At 49.4% G+C, this 14602-nt stretch overlaps 2 protein-coding genes and 2 pseudogenes across 2 annotated transcripts; 3 read left to right on the top strand and 1 right to left on the bottom strand.

The window, feature by feature from the left end:
• On the top strand, positions 1–1876 carry LOC149102814 (uncharacterized). The gene has a single exon (XM_089273730.1). It carries the CDS (start codon positions 139–141, stop codon positions 1528–1530), a length of 1392 nt encoding a protein of 463 aa, XP_089129856.1. The 5' UTR covers positions 1–138; the 3' UTR covers positions 1531–1876.
• A 3450-nt stretch (positions 1877–5326) lies between these two features.
• On the top strand, positions 5327–6126 carry LOC149102813 (uncharacterized; annotated as a pseudogene).
• Positions 6127–6958: 832 nt separating this feature from the next.
• Positions 6959–7824, top strand: LOC149102812 (uncharacterized; annotated as a pseudogene).
• Positions 7825–8797: 973 nt separating this feature from the next.
• Positions 8798–9665, bottom strand: LOC149102811 (uncharacterized). The gene has a single exon (XM_089272728.1). It carries the CDS (start codon positions 9372–9374, stop codon positions 8853–8855), a length of 522 nt encoding a protein of 173 aa, XP_089128854.1. The 5' UTR covers positions 9375–9665; the 3' UTR covers positions 8798–8852.
• Positions 9666–14602: the final 4937 nt, after the last annotated feature.

The following is a 14602-nucleotide window of genomic DNA, read 5'->3' as shown; positions in this document are numbered from 1 at the left end:
AAAGCTGACAAAAGCCGGTTCATTTCGCAAGAAAGAATCGACGAGAAAAACCACGCAACCGCCGAGGTGTTTTTCAAAGAAAGCGAAGGCTCGTTACAAAGCGTCTTCGGCTCAGACAGAAAATACTGGAGTGCGGAAATGAAACAAGCGCTTGGTTTGGGAGACAGCGGGGGTTTTCCTTATCAATTGTCGCCACTTGGTTCAAAAGTTTCCTTGCCCATCCCTGCAGTACCTTTCGACGGAGAAGCGCTAAGCTTGAAGAAAATATTCAACGCCGAAAGCCAAATCTACGTCACGCCTGACCAATATTTCACGACAAAATTCCGAGAAATATTCCAAAAAACCAAACTCAGGCACACTTCTGGAGCCAAATCAAAACACTGGTTAGGAGGGCCTGACATGAAATATTGGCCGCAACAGCTCAACTTCGCGGTTTTCTGCGCGACACAGGGGTGCGGTGTTTCTCGCGAAATCTTTGACAGCGGGATGAATCTCCCCCCGCAGATAAGAGCTTTCTACAAATTCCACGTGTATTTCACGGTCAGGCGCATTTTGTACCAGCTAGGAGGTATTCAGAGCATAAGCGCTTTGCCCGAAGACCCGACGTTCAGCCAAATGAACAATCATTATGACGTCGCTTCGTACAAAAGGCTATGCAGCGAGTTCGGCGTTGACCCGTCGAGCGATTTTCGCTTCACGCACGGGGCAAACCACGGCCTGGGAAGTGTTTACATCCATATGTCAGGCGCGTCGAAAACTGACTATAAATACCCGGGATGGAACAAATTCAGCGATGAAGGTGGGAAAGCGATTCAAGGGGACTTGATTTATTACATCGAGCCGGGGGCCGCTTCTGATACCCAATCGGACTGGTTCGCGCCAAACACAGCATCAGGTTTGACGCAGGTGGGCTTGTCGAGAATCAACCGGTCAATCGAGGCTTTCGTTTACTGCATCCTGGGTGCGCAAGTCAACGTCCGCAGCAGCATTCTCGGCTCTGGCGGCAGGGCGAGAGAAGCTCAGAGCGAGTTCCTGGTGCTGATGGAAGACGCGATCAGACAGCCCGACCTGGCCAAGAGCGTGCAAAGGTACCAGCTCGCGGTGGATCAAGCGAAGGTCAGGCTCAATCTTGCTGTAGCCCCTATGGCCTGGCTTATGCCCGCGCAAATGATAATCAATACCGAAAGCACGATCGGTTACAACAACAAGCTGAAACAGGCGGTCTCCGGGATGAAACTTGGGGTAAACAACGAGGTAAACCCGGAGACAAAAAAAGCTGCGCTCAAATTAATGGCAGGTGGCCCATCAAAGATTAACCCTCCCAACAGCCATCCGTCCAACCCGATACACAAAGCCGTAACAGCCGAATCAAGGAAACCAGCTTCGCCCGAAACTCAGCAAGCACAGCCAACGGCAGAAAAAATAGAGCCCGAGGCTCCAGATAAAACATCGCAACATGAAATAAACAAAACAGCTGTCATTGTCGGTGTAGTAGGATTATCGGCTTTGCTGTTCATGGCTTGGCGGTAAAGTTAACGCTTCTTCTTAAGAAATTGTTCTAACAAAAAGGCCACCACGGCAAGAATAAGCAGCCAGGTGTGCTCGGCCAGAAACCCGATGACTTGGCCGGCGGCTTTGAAAAGAAAGCTCACAATCGAGCCAATCAACCCGGGCAATATGGAAGCGAATTTTTTACCGAGCTCTTTTAGCCCATTTCCCAAAGCCTTACCGGCGGCTTTCAAACCTCTGGTGAGGACCCCGATGACAGCTCCGATTGTGGTCCCGGCAGCAATAAATATTGCCGTTAGCGTAACCCCATATTTTTTGAAGATGTCTTTCACTCTTTCCCAAAGAGTCTTCTCTCCAGTGGCTTCTCTCCCGATTTCTTCAAGCCGGGCATCAATTCGGCGGATCTCTTTGTCACGCCATTCCACTCTTTCTTCTGCCGCATCTTTTTCGTAAGGCGCCGCGTCTTTATCGTCCATAATCTCAAGGTCTTTTTTCTGCGCCTTTTCCAGTTCTTCTTTATCAATTTGTAGAAGTTTCATTTCTTTTTCCATGTATTCATTTCTCGCACCAAGTATTGCTTGGTACTCTTTTTCTTCTTCGTTCAGTTTTTTTGTTTCTTGATCGATAGCTGAAATTTTTTCTTCTGCTTCTTGTTTTCGTTCGGGGGTAAAATCTTTTTCTTCATTATCCAACAACTTACTGAATTCAAACTTCCTTCTCTGCTCAAAGGCTTCTTTTCGTTTTTTTATTGCTTTGAGAGCGACGCGCGCAGCTTCTTTTTCTTTTTCTGCTACATCTACCGCTTGCGAATCTTCCAGCACCTGAATATCTTCCTCCAACATTGATCTATCTTCTGCCGCTTGAACACTTCCCTCATAAGCGCTTCTTGCCTTTTGATGTTGTGTTTCAAGACTTCCCAATTCTCTTTTCAGTTTGTCAATTTCCTCTTGTGAACCTTCTTCATTTTCAAGATCTTCGATCTGTTGTTGTTTCTTTCTCATGTCTTCTCTTATTTCATCCATTTCCTTTTTAATTTTTTCTTTCTGCGAAGCCTCGTATTGTTTCTCTTTGAGCTCTTTTCGTTTTTCATATACCGTTTGTTGAACCTTCTCGTATTTGGAAGGCCCGAGAGCCTTTTTTATTTCTTTCGGAAGGTTTGGATTAATCTGATCTTTCCCCGTTCTCCTGTTTTTGGTAAACAGGTCATACGTCTTTTTGCCAGCTCCAAACATTTTGACTTGGATCTTTCCCTTCGAGCTGTATGAAACCTCAAGCTCGCTTGAGCTCATGTCCTCGAAGAGATCTTTTGTAGCGAGCCCACGCTTGTTCACTCAGGGCCTGAGCTCTGGTGAAAGGGGTTTCCGCATAAGAAGTTTCAGGCAACCCGCTTTTTTCGTGCTGCATTGTCTGCATTGGAATTTCTTCTTTACCATTTGGTGTAGATGCATTTTCTGGGAAGAAAGGAGTCGTTTCGTTGGCATCTCTACCGTCATTGTCGTCATCATCGTCCAAACCGTATGGGTCATAAGCAGGGTTTTCAAAGCTTGTTCCTTTGTCTTCCGCCATAGCAATATATTTCAAGCCTGTTATTTTTTAAATTAGAAAATAATCGCTGGGATATTAATACAATGTCAGTTCCACAGAACCTTCGCCCTTCGCACAACGAAAAGACATTACACGCCATGAAGGCCGAGCGCGCAGTGAAGCGAATCACCTTTGACCGCACTGAAGCCAGCCCCGGCGAGACGCTGTATGTTTCAGTGCCCAAGCTGAACGAGAACGAGGTTCTGGTGCCGGGCTCTCTAGCGCTTCTCTTTGACATCGACCTTTCTGGAAAGCACGCCAACAACTTCCTTGTCCAGAACGTCACGCGGGCGCTAGTTGACAAGCTGGTCGTGAAGTTTGGAGGCACTATCCTGCAAGACACGGTTGGATATGACATCTACAAAATCTTTGAAGACCTTTTCCTTTCGCAGGAAAAGCGAGACGACATGATTCTCGAAGGGATTGAGAGCGAGGATCCATGCAAGATCCGCTCAGGCGCGGGAGACAAGAAAACCTCGGGCGTCGACGCTGAAAACAAGCTGAACGAGATATTCGTAAAAAAGTACCGCGTCAGGCTTTACCATCAGATCTTATCCGACCATTTTATACCCCCAGGCCCTTTACAACGACCTCACGTTCGAAGTAACCCTTGCACCAGCTTCGCAGGTGGTCAAAGACTCTGAAAAAACCGAACTGAAATATAAGCTGACCAACATTCAGCTCGAGTACAAAATGATACGCAGCAAGACTCTGGCAGACGAAGCAAAGAGCGTTTACTCTAGCGGAAAAGAGTTCGCCTATGACCACGTGACTCGTTCCAAAGTGGTGACTTTCAAAAAAGGAACTGATACGAGGGTCAACATCAAAGTCGACGCCCAAAGAAGGTCACTAAAAGCCATCCTCCTACTGTTCATGGAGCCGTATGATGGGGGCGCCAGAGATTCAGAAAAATACGTCTTCCCGGATCTGACGAAAGTCAGCGTCACGATCAACGGCTCGCCCAACATGCTTTACAACAACGGCATCGAAGGCAAGGACATGTGGGAAGAGGCCGAACGCTTCTTTGTGAAAGAAAAAATAAACCGAGCACATGAATTTCACAAAATTTTACACCGATGATAAGTTCGGGCTTGTAATTGATATGCGCTCCATGGCGGATCAGTCGATGCACGGCAGCGGCACGCGAATTGTGAACAGTACAGACGGTGTCCAGCTGGAAATTGAGCGGAAAGCCGAAGGTTCAGGTAACGTGAACTGCCATGTATTCGTCGTCTCCGACTCCCAGATCAACATTATGAACAGTCAGCTGGAATCTGTGCAGTATTGAATATGGACCCAAGTAAGATACCCTTCAACGCTCTCATTGTGGGGCCGACGAATTCAGACAAATCAAGGTTTGTGGCAGACCAAATCTACGGCCCTTTCCGCTTCAAGTTCGACTACATCGTGCGACGTTCACGCACAACAAGTCGACCTCCCACAGAATTGGTGAAAATGATCCAAGAATGGATGTGATAGTATGCGAGCAGCACGAGGTGGAAATGTAGTTGAAGATCGTGAGATGGATTTTCGCAGGCGCCAACACGCTCATAATCCTCGATGACTGCGCAGCCTCCAAAGACGTGAAAGGGCGCACTGGCGAGCTGGTGAATCTTGCCTTTTCTGTTCGACATATGGGCATCAGCGTTTGGCTGCTGACCCAGAAGATGACCGGCATAACATCTTCCTTCCGGGAGAACGTGGCGGCGATCGTTCTCTTTTACACCCCCTCGGCCAGGACCACGAAAGCCATCTTCGATGATTACGCCGGCGAACTCTCCCCGGATGAGTACAAAGGTCTGGTTTCAAAGCTGAAAGAGCGAAAGTTCTCTTATCTTGTGTTCTCGCTTCGCCACCCCTACGGGGTAAAGTTATTTTGAATAAAAAATGAGAACTGTATATATTGTTGCACAATGGCTGAAGAAGAAGCCGCGTTTGCAGAAGTTATGAACCTTCTTCAAACCGAGCCCGAGCCGTCGAGTGTTCCAGCCGGAGGTATACTGCCAACCTCAGCCGGACCTGACATTCCCGCTCTTCGCGAGCAGCTGGCCGCGCTGGTGTCCACAGGCAAAGCCAAAGAGGCCATCGGAGTTCAGTTAACCCACGAGCAGGTGAAGCGCCTGAGCGACAAAGAGGTCGAGAAATACACCAAACGCTACGAGACATACGTGGGCTCAAAGACAACAGAAAGTTTGATCGACAGCTTCATTTTTCTTGTAACCAAAGCGGTCGGAATGTCCCTTAACATCAAAGACATCGACGCTTACCAAAAAGATCTCAGAAACGACTACATCATAAACAAAGAGCTCTCCAATCTGGCCGGAAGCCTTGCTTTGAAGTGCGGCCGGCTCCTTGCTGCGGCAAACGCGATTCTTATCACCACGAAACATGTTGATTTTAACTCACATTTGGAGAGAAGGGACGAAGCAAAGTTGGAAGAAATTCCTCAACAGCAATCCTCAACGCCCGCTGAGTGATTGCAGAACGACAGCAGAGAATTTCTAAACATTATTATATTTGCTCCGCATACGCATTTGTTTCAGAATGTCTACTGAACAATCCGAGAGCGCACCTCAGGTCGAGACCTAGACATCACCTGCCGGCGATATCACACAGCAAGCGACAACTCCAACTGCAACTACGCAGAGAGTAAAAAATCCCAAGCGTGTGGCTGCTGGCAAATAGGTTGCTGAAAGAACGAGGCAGGCCCGGGAGCAACAGAAGAAAGCAGCAGACGCTTATCTCGCGGAAAAAAACAAGGCGAAATCCGCCACAGCTGCTCCCGAGCCAGCCCCGACTACAGAAGGCGAAAGCCCAAAGAGCAGCGGAGAAAAAAATAGCGGCCTCAGCACCACCCAATGGCTTGCTGTTGGCAGCATAGTCGTTTCACTGGTCGGGATTTATTACAAACGTGAAGAGCTCAAGGCCATGGCCAAGGCCGCATTCAACAAAAAAAAAACGCTGGTGACCGCCCCTGAGCCCGAGCGTGTTGAGCCCCCACCTGCTCTCGCGACACAGCCAAAAGGTTTTTAAAAAATGATTTAAACTTTCGAGTGTAATCTATATCACGATGCCAGGACTTAACGTTCAACAGAAGATTATCACTTTCGCCACCTCTTTTGGTGTCACGTATATGTTGTTAGGCTTAAGCAAAAATGTTCTTATCGCAACATTCAAATTTTTGAATGCAGCTTTTGACAATAAGGACGGAGAAGAAATAAGACAAAGAAAAATAGAAGAAGAATAGGAGAAATACTAAGAAGAAGAGAAGAAGTAGAAGAAGAAGAAGAAGAAGAAGAGGAAGCGGAAAAAAAGACATTAATTTATTTTAAACTTTTGTTATTTTCCTTATATCAAACGCACCATGTCCGACAACAAGCTTGTCAAGACCGTCATTGACGCCGCAACTCTCACGGGATTAGCCGCGGCCATCGGCTGGGCCGCAAAAAACGTTGTGAAAGAGAATTTCACTTCTGATCCCGGCAGCAGCCCGATGAATTACGTGCAGTTCACCGCCGTCATGGCGGGTAGCATTGCGCTCAAAATGTACCTCGAGGACCAAAAAATCCTTCCCGCCAGCATTTAGAAAAAAAAAACATTATAATAACGCAATGGCGCGTTCTTATTTCCCCATCAAAGTCCTCGGTTGTGCTGTTATTTTATTGCATACAAGATAAGCTGTTATACCGCTGATGCCTTAACTTTTCCTTGGCGTGGTGTTTATGAAGATTCCGATTATCAAGACTCCGATTTTGAGGATCTTGATACTGAGCACTTTCCATTACCGGAGAAATGCCCTACACCTCCTCCCCACGACCCCCGCCGCCTTACGACGACAATTAAAAAAAGATTTACAAGATATACAATGGAGAGCATCGCGATCATGATTGGCGGGGCTGTATTGAACGCCACGGCTTTTATCGGAGGCAATTATCTAGCGAGAACGCTTGGCGGCGGCGACAAAGCTGCACTTGAAGAAAAAAAAGCGCCATGACAGCTCTCGAGGCGTACCAAGCGGCTTACGCAAAATACACGCGCGACCGAACCCATCTTCTCGACTGGATTGCGACCAACGCGCAAATAAAGGCGGAGGCCAAGCAGAACTTCACCAACACTGACTATGCCTTCAAACTCTACAACCAGGCGCATCCCGGCGAACAAACGATACCCCCCAAAGAGCCCAAGTTCTCAGATTTCTATCAACCAAGCGAGCAGCAGAAAAACGGTGAACTCATGCTCGTGGGCGCCGGGGCGCTCGCTCTGGGCTACGCGGCCTTCCGGTTCCTTTAAACTTTTTTACGCCTTACTTATAGTGTAACGCTATGGACGCCAAACTCGCAAAGATATACTACGGCCCCGGGGGCTATTGGAAAGGTATTGCCGCGATAAAAAAATTAGCCGAAGCCGCCAAGGTACCTGAAGAAACCGCAAAAAAGTGGCTGATCAGGCAAGCGCTCTGGCAGATATTCCTCGCCGCGCCGAAGCGAATTCCTCGGCCGAAATTCGACGTTCCCACACCCAACTCGGTCCACCAGGCGGACCTTCTTTTTCTGCCGCACGACAAGCTCCCTCGTGGCCGCAAAGTTTACAAATGTGCGCTGACCGTTGTCGACGTGGCCAGCCGCTACAAAGAGGCCGAACCCCTGACTTCGAAGAATTCTGATGAGGTCGCCCAGGCCTTTCAGAAGATTTACAAGCGCTCGCCTCTCAAATGGCCTGAAATGCTGCAAGTTGACCCCGGGCGCGAATTCATGGGCACTGTGACAAAAGAGATAGAAAAACACAAAACATATACCCGGCGCGGGCGCGTTGACATTCACCGTGACCAGGCCATTGTCGAACGTTTCAACCGCACCCTGGCGGAGCGCTTGTTCGGGCACCAGCACGCCGTGGAAATGCGACTCCCTGAGGGCCAGCGGTCCACTGCTTGGGTCAAAAGACTTCCTGAAGTTATTTCAGCTTTGAACAACGAGGTCACACGCCTTATCGGCAAGAAACCCTCCGTTGCCATCAAAGAAAAATCTGTTTATGCAAGGTCATCGACGTCTTATTCAAGGCCTGTTGGAAAAAGCGAAAAAATTCTCCCCACCCTTGTCCAAGTTCGTTATCTCTACCAGCCCGGCGAGCTTGAAGGCGGTGTAAAAAGAGCCACGGATCCAATCTGGTCTTTGAAAGTTTACAGCATTGAAAGGTCTTTCACCAAACCGGATCAACCCGTTCTCTACTATCTGCGCGACGGTCCCAAGCGCGGCTTCGTGCATGAAGAGTTGCTCGTTGTCCCTCCAAACACACAGTTACCCCCTGAGCAACTTTGAAGCTTCGGCATCTACCTCTCTAAGCTCATCTTTCGTGAATGAAGGCAATATATCCATGTTGATGTACCCGACGCTGCCGGGCATTTTTCATTTTGAAGAAAACGAAATCCATTATATCTCGCCATGTCAGCCGTTGTGCCTATCGAGGATTTTCTTTACTGGGCCATTGAGTTTTCCGCGAAAGAAAAAGAAAAGAGCCACGACGAAGAAGTCAAGTATTTTGCAGAGCGTTTCCATGAATTTGTTCTCGACCACAAAAAAGAACTTTTCATTATTGGTGAGGCGGCCACGGAGTATCAAAACGCTCGAGAACAATACAAGAACGAGCCCATAAAACACTATCGACCGGATCGTGGACAGCTCGCGAGATGACAAGATCGATCTCGTAAATTTTATGAACTGGCTAACACCCTCCCCTCCAAACACGCCTTCGGCTGACGCGAACTAAATGTGAAACTCGATCGGTTCGGTGTGTATCCCATCGGGCAGCACCCACCGCTTGTCGTAATAAGCACTCAGCTCCAGCTTCTGCTGTTCGTAAGTGACCATCTGCCCGTCCCGCATCCTGAAACCTCTGTTGGTTGCCATATCTTTGCTGCCTTCCAGCGCTTCCTCGAACCGCTGCCATGCCAGCTCGTTCTGCGTTTTCGACATCCCCTTCGTGCTGAACTTCTTTTTTTCGCCCCCCTCTCCAGCGTCGGCGAAATAGCACTTCGAGCAGAGCGCAATCATCCGGCTGCCCTCGTACTCAAGCTTGAAGAGACCCGGGGTGCGCCCGCTCCACTTGTCCCAAGCCAGCCACTTATTCTTTTCTACATCAAATTCTGCTTTCAAGTCTGGCCGGACAATGTCTTCGAGCCGCTCGCCGGAGACTGCCATGTAGTTGCTGTCCGTGTCCATCTGGATGAGCTCGAAATCTCCTCTGTCAATAAACTTGTCGAGAAAGTCGTAGTAGAATTCCAGCATCCGCAGCTTCGCCAGCTGATAGACAGCGATTCCAATCTGGAACGGCCGTCTGATTGTAATCCGAGGCTTACGGCTTTCCAGCTCGTAGGCCTGCCCGATCTCGTCGAGGTATTCGAAATACGCGCTCCGCAGCGCTCTGTCGACAACCTTCTCGTCTTTCGTGTATATCACGTTCGTTTGCCGCTCCAGCGCTTCGATCAGTTTCCCGTAAGCGCTGTTTCCGAGCAGTTTTAACACTTCAGCGAGCAGCGCCTTGCTGCTGTCCGCGTCTCCTGTCCGGCGGGCCTCCGTCACCTGATCCACGAACCAGGTGAAGATCTTGCCCGGTTGGTAGTTGATTGTTCTGTAAACCTTCGTGACAACCGCCCCGTGGTTCACGTTCCACAGCAGCAGAGGGGCGTACACCAGCATCCGTTCTGCGGACAGCGCCCCCACAAGCTTTCTCCCGTCTCCGCGCTGTCTGCCTGTTCTCGCCAAGTACTCTTTCATATGTTTCGGCAAAGCTTTGGGGGGAACCCGTTTGTTGTAGAAGAAGGGACAGATCTCCGCAAACTTTGGGCGCAAGGGGTTCGGAATCTCTATGTCGACTTCGGCGAATCCGAACCACTCCCCGGCTTTCAACCGGCGAATCAGAACCACCGCCGCCTCCGCTTGGAACTCGGCGTCGTAGTGCTTGACACTTTCCATCCCGCAAGGCATTTCTCTGAGCATGGCCGCAGGGTAAAGAGCGTTGGCGTCGAGACCGAGAATCTTTTTGCAAAGACGCGGTTCCTCGATTTGGTGAGACCTTATCCGTGTCACCCCAACCTCGTGCCGTCTTGTGAAAACCAGGCCCGGCTCCCCGACAACAGCTTCTTTGAGCATTTCGTAAGCCTCTCTGCCCGGGCTGTAAAGGTCTGCGCCGCGCTCGACCGCCCCGCGGAGCAAATAATGCAAACTCACCCCTGGCATGCTCACCACGTCTTTCAGAATGTCGATACCCTTTTCGGTGTAAAAGTTTCTCATCTTTTCGAGCGCCTCGAGGCCGGGAGCCACATCAAGATTGTTGTAGTAACGCAGCCAGTCTGCGAAGGTCCGCATCCCCTTTTCTTTGAACACGCGCTGGCACCCCTCCCACTCTTCCCGCGTGAGAACGTATCCACCCTTTAGCTTCGAATACCAGGCCTCGTATTTCGGGATCCCGGGGAAATCAAGCCTTTCGGGCGCGTCGAACCATTCATAGGGAAACCAGGATTTCACCGACGTGCTTCCGTAGGCTTTCACCCATTTGTCGTAGCTCGTGCCCGGGCCAAGGTAGTTGATGATATCAAGGAAACGGGCCCCCAGGTAAGCAGGAACATAGTTTTGTTCCCCTTCTTGGCCACTTTGACTTTGATACACTTTGATACTTCGGCAAGAGTGCTGGCGAAGTGGTTTTGGATCAGATTCAGGTCGTAAGATCCGGAGTTGAACCCCACGACAGGAACCTGGTTGCACCATTCGTAGATTTTTTGCTGATGATCTTTTGGCAGCAGGTGCATGTCTTCTGGCACAAACTCCGCTAGCACCTTGTCCTGGATGTTTTTCTCGCGTCTCTCCAGCTCTTTCATGAACTTGCGGACCAGCTTCGCGGGGTTTCTTTCGCAGATGTGGGTGGGCTCCCTTTCGAGAGTGTCCCCAACGCTCACGGAGATTGGCACGTGCGCGTTTTCTATCGTTAACGTTCCTGTCGGCTCTTTCCGATAGTTTTTGTCGCCATACGCCTCGAAATCATACAAGATCGCGTGCGGGTAAGTTTTCGTTTGCTTTCTCGGGAGTTCCCCCTTAAGAGGCCCAACTTCCTCAATTACTTCGTAGCCGATCTTCCTCAGAAACGCTGTACGGTTCAGAGTGGCTTGATACAGTTGTTCGGGGGTTTTACCGTTATTGGCAATTCTTTGTTCTCGATAGCGCGGGAAACATTTTGGGCATCCGTGGAAGGGGCAGCCGTGGTATTGGAACACCGTTCTCGTTTCGTGGTTGTAACCGTCAACAGGAGAGGCCTTCATTGTTCCGCCTTCTCGCGGAAGCCATCTCTCGCCCCCATGCCCGCACATTGCGTGGTGGATGTGGATGCCCCGTTTCTTCGCTTCTCGCTCCAGCCACAGCAGCGCTTGTCTGGATGCTGTGCTATTTGGGTACATCACTCTCTCGAAAGCTGTCTGCGGAGCTTCCACTTTTGTCCCCGGGCAAAAGATTACCGTTTTTCCCGCGCTGCAGGTTTGGTGATGCCGCTTGAGACTGCAAGCTTGTGTGAATCTCTGCCCGCAATGAGTGCATGCATAGGTTTTCGCCAGCTTTGCGATGTCTTTTATCAAGAAAGCGTGGCCTTCGTAGACACCTATCGTCAAAATGTTTTTGAGTTTGGGGTTCGGGTTAATTCTGAGGTGCCAAACCACTTTACCGTCTTCCAGACGCTCAGGCTCGTAGGCGCGAATTCCAAGCCAAGATGAGACGGGTGAGCCCTCATTCAGATGTGCTTCGACCTTTTCCAACTCGTCAAGAGACGTTTTTGCAAAGTTCTCTGGAATGGCGTTGAGTTTGTAGAAACTCTAGGCGAGACTTCGGGCTTCTTTTGTGCAACGGTCTGTGCGCGCCCCTCGGTGCACAGCGATGCACCGCCTTAGGCACAGGTTGTCGTTATACGTGTCCAACGCCGCCATCGCCCGGCTATGGGCAAGGTTGCGCAGCCAGTCAGGCAAAGGCCCTGTTCCCACCAAAGGCTGCCTGTCAATCACAACCTTCAGGTCAACGTTGAAAAAGGCTTCAAACACCCACTTTGTGTTGGGCCTTTCAACTCTTTCAAGGTCAAGACGCAGTTCTTCCTGGCGGCTAAGCCATTATTCCGCATCTTTCATTTTGTTGCACCAAGCGGAGCCCTTGGGGTTTGAGTAGTACACAATCACCGTTCCATCCTCAAGGTTGCGCAACTGATACGCGAAAACGTGTCTCAGATAAAACGACGTGCTTACTCTTTCGCGTATCCTCGCCATAAATTTTGGTCCGAAATTTCTCCCCAGACCTTTGATGAAGCGCCATCGAATGAAACGCCGGCCTGTACTCTCTTCCCCTTCATACTCTGCATCGTCGAACAGATCCAGAAGCTCCTTCTGGTAGTCTGTCACTGTTCGGGTTTTCCGCGCAGGGAAGGGGTCGTACTCCCTCAGAAGCCTTTGCGCTTTTCTCGACTTTCTTTGCCGTGGAGGGGGTCTTGGCTGGTAAGGCTTTGGGAGTAAGGGGTTTTGCAAACTCTTCTGCGTTTCCTGGGAAATTGGTTCATCCAGCGCGTTCTGGACAACCTTTCTTGCCGCTGGCGCGTTTTCTGCAAGAAGTTGCTCCAAATACTGCAATGTCGCTGGATCGATTTTTGCAAGTTCTCCTTCCAGTCTTTCTTCATACCTTTGGTTGTTGGAAGCCATAGTTCCTTGTTGTATAACAAAAGGATTCATTTCTCCAATTGGGTTGACATCATCTCTTGCAAAACGAGTTCAAAAATTATCTTTGCTCTTTTGCGCTTGCGGATAAGCCGCTGTTTTAGCGTGTTTCCGCCGCATGGGTTGCATAGGCGGTAATCGCGCAGAAGCCCGACTCCGCAGCCTGTACACGGTTCTGGTATTTTCATTCCTTTCTTTAGCTGGTAGTTGTGCTGCCTGCAATACACGCCGACACAGCGCTTCCCGCAGCTTTCTTTCCGGCCCCGCATCAGCCACGCGCACTTGTTTGTTGCTCGAGACATCGCGGCTCGGACGGTATAACAGCGGGCTCGCTTGTTTCCAATTGGTATCCTTCCCCTTCCCCGTAGTTGTAAGTAGTATATAGGGTAGTCGACAAATACTGTTTCGAAGAGGGACCCAGCGTTTAGCTGTTTTACAGCCCCCAGGTTCAACCGAACCGAGCTTGTGAGGTTCGGACTTAAAGCTGGGGGGTGTAAGACAGCAAAACGCTCCTCCCTCCTCGAAACGGTATTTGTCGACTACCCTATATACTACTAACTGTTCATTACTGAAGATGGAATTCTTTGCCACAAATCTGGATCTAGAGACCGAATGGTCTCACCCAAGAAATACCACAAAAAGGTGTATGAAGAACTACACGAAAACATGGGGAACCTGGGTGCAGACAGAGTAGTGGAGCTAGCTAGAGAACGTTTCTATTGGCCGTTTAAGAGAGCAGACATTACCCATTATGTCACGAAAGTGTGCCATTGCCCGAAGCAACGAAAACCTGCAACTCACGTTAAGGCACCACTTCAACCTATTGTTTCTACAGCACCTTTCCAACTTGTTTCCATGGATTTTGTTCATCTCGAACCAAGCACGGGCGGATACCAGTATATATTGGTGATCATGGATCACTACACCAGATTTGCTCAAGCGTATCCTACCCGTGATAAGTCTGCGAAGACTGCTGCTGATAAATTATATAATGACCTTATCATGAGATTTGGATTCCCAGAAACCATCCATCATGACCAGGGTGGAGAATTCGAAAACAAGCTCTTCTACAACATTGAGAAACTGAGTGGGATTAAACATTTACGGACAACACCCTATCACCCGCAGGGTAATGGGCAGGTCGAAAGGTTCAACCGGAAGCTTTTATCCATGCTGAGAGCCTTACCGGAGAAACAGAAATCCCGCTGGCGTGACCATCTCAATAAGGTAGTTCATGCATACAACTGTACCCGTCATGACTCTACTGGATTTTTACCCTTCTATCTACTGTTTGGTAGAAACCCGAGACTACCTATTGACTTAATGTTTGGCTTGAAACCTCCAGAGGGATTTTCTACATATCCTGAATATGTCAGAAATTGGCGACGAGCAATGAAAGAAGCTTATGATTTGGCCTCTGCCCATGCAGAGAAAAGTGCAGACGTGGGGGAACAACAGTATGACAAGAAAGTCAGACACACTGCGCTGTGTGAAGGAGATCGTGTTCTTGTACGAAACATGACTGAGCGTGGTGGCCCGGGAAAGCTACGACCTTACTGGGAGCAAGAAATCTATCTTGTAACTCAGAAGAGGAAGGATATGCCAGTTTATAAAGTAAAGCCAGAGAGTGGAAATGGAAGGTCAAAAGTTCTCCATCGCAACATGCTATTACCATGTTCTTACTTGCCAGTTGAAACCCCACTTAAGTCATCAAAGAGCCGCCGTACAGTATCTAGGAGGGCCAACAGACAGCAGGCTTCACAAGGAGAAACAACC

The sequence above is a fragment of the Orbicella faveolata genome, unplaced genomic scaffold (genome assembly GCF_042242905.1).
Source record: "Orbicella faveolata isolate gen_17 unplaced genomic scaffold, um_ofav_v1 contig_35, whole genome shotgun sequence".
Classification (NCBI taxonomy): domain Eukaryota; kingdom Metazoa; phylum Cnidaria; class Anthozoa; order Scleractinia; family Merulinidae; genus Orbicella; species Orbicella faveolata.
The sequence above is the reverse complement of the archived record's forward strand: the minus strand, read 5'-3'. Positions and strand labels throughout refer to the sequence as shown.